This window comes from Gallus gallus, chromosome 33 (genome assembly GCF_016699485.2).
Source record: "Gallus gallus isolate bGalGal1 chromosome 33, bGalGal1.mat.broiler.GRCg7b, whole genome shotgun sequence".
Lineage (NCBI taxonomy): Eukaryota > Metazoa > Chordata > Aves > Galliformes > Phasianidae > Gallus > Gallus gallus.
Genome location: NC_052564.1, coordinates 1,119,226 through 1,120,552, shown reverse-complemented (window position 1 = coordinate 1,120,552; position 1,327 = coordinate 1,119,226). Strand labels below are relative to the sequence as shown.

Below are 1,327 nucleotides of genomic sequence, written 5' to 3'. Positions count from 1 at the left end.
CCCTGTCCCTGGAGGTGTTCAAGGCCAGGTTGGATGGGAGCGCTGGGCAGCCTGCTCTAGTGTTAAATGTGGAGGACTGTGGCCATATCTGGAGCTGGGGGATTGGAGCTTGATGATTCACGAAGTCCCTTCCAAACTAAGCCATTCTATGATTCTGTGATTCTATGATTTTCTTCTGATGATTCAGACTAGATGGGAGGCAAGACAAATGATTTTCTGCTGATCTACATATAGAACCTGGTTCCTTAAGTACAATAGATTCATCACATAGAAGTAGACAGTAGAAGATAAAGAATGATTATAAATATTGTTTAATTGGAATTACATTTATCATAGGTATGACAAACAAACCTGAAGAAAAAATGTAAACATCACATAAAAAGTCAAGCTTTTCTTAAACTTTTTGGAGTCTTCAGAGTATGATGAATATATTTTTGATGGAGAAACAGTGTATATTGAAGTATTTCCCTGAGGGCACCACGGATCTCCTGGTTCCTCAGGCTGTAGATGAGGGGGTTCACTGCTGGAGGTACCACCGAGTATAGAAACGACACCATCAGGTCCAGGGATGGGGAGGAGATGGAGGGTGGCTTCAAATAAGCAAAAAAGGCAGAGCTGATGAGAAGGGAGAGCACAGCCAGGTGAGGGAGGCACGTGGAGAAGGCTTTGTGCCGTCCCTGCTCAGAGGGCATCCGCAGCACAGCCCTGAAAACATGCACATAGGAGAAAAGAATGAAGACAAAGCATGCAAAGGTAAACCAGGCACTACCCACAAGAAGCCAAATTTCAGTGAAGTAGGAGTTTGAGCAGGAGAGCTTGAGGATATGGGGGATTTCACAGAAGAACTGATTCACAGCATTGCCTTGGCACAGAGGCAGTGAAAATACACTGGCAGTGTGCAGCAGTGAAAAGAGAAGCCCAGTGGCCCAGGCAGCTGCTGCCATGGTGACACAAGCTCTGCTGCCCAGCAGGGTCCCGTAGTGCAGGGGCTTGCAGATGGCAACGTAGCGGTCATAGGACATCACAGTGAGAAGAAAATATTCTGACAAGATGAAGAAGACAAAGAAAAAGATCTGTGCAGCACATCCTGCGTAGGAGATGTCCCTGGTGTGCCAGAGGGCATTGGCCATGGCTTTGGGGAGAGTGGTGGAGATGCAGGCCAGGTCGAGGAGGGCGAGGTTGAGGAGGAAGAAGTACATGGGGGTGTGCAGGCGGTGGTCGCAGGCTACGGCTGTGCTGATGAGGCCGTTGCCCAGGAGGGCAGCCAGGTAGATGCCCAGCAAGAGCCAGAAGTGCAGGAGCTGCAGCTGCCGCGTGTCTGCCAACG

General features: G+C 49.1%; 1 protein-coding gene across 1 annotated transcript; it reads right to left on the bottom strand.

The window, feature by feature from the left end:
• Positions 1 to 383: 383 nt before the first annotated feature.
• Positions 384 to 1,094, bottom strand: LOC121107965 (olfactory receptor 14C36-like; the record flags this gene model as incomplete). The annotated part of the gene is made up of 2 exons (XM_040654609.1): positions 384 to 689; positions 990 to 1,094. Coding segments are annotated over 2 exons (411 nt in total), but the record flags the coding sequence as incomplete, so codon positions are not given.
• Between the last annotated feature and the right edge of the window lie 233 nt (positions 1,095 to 1,327).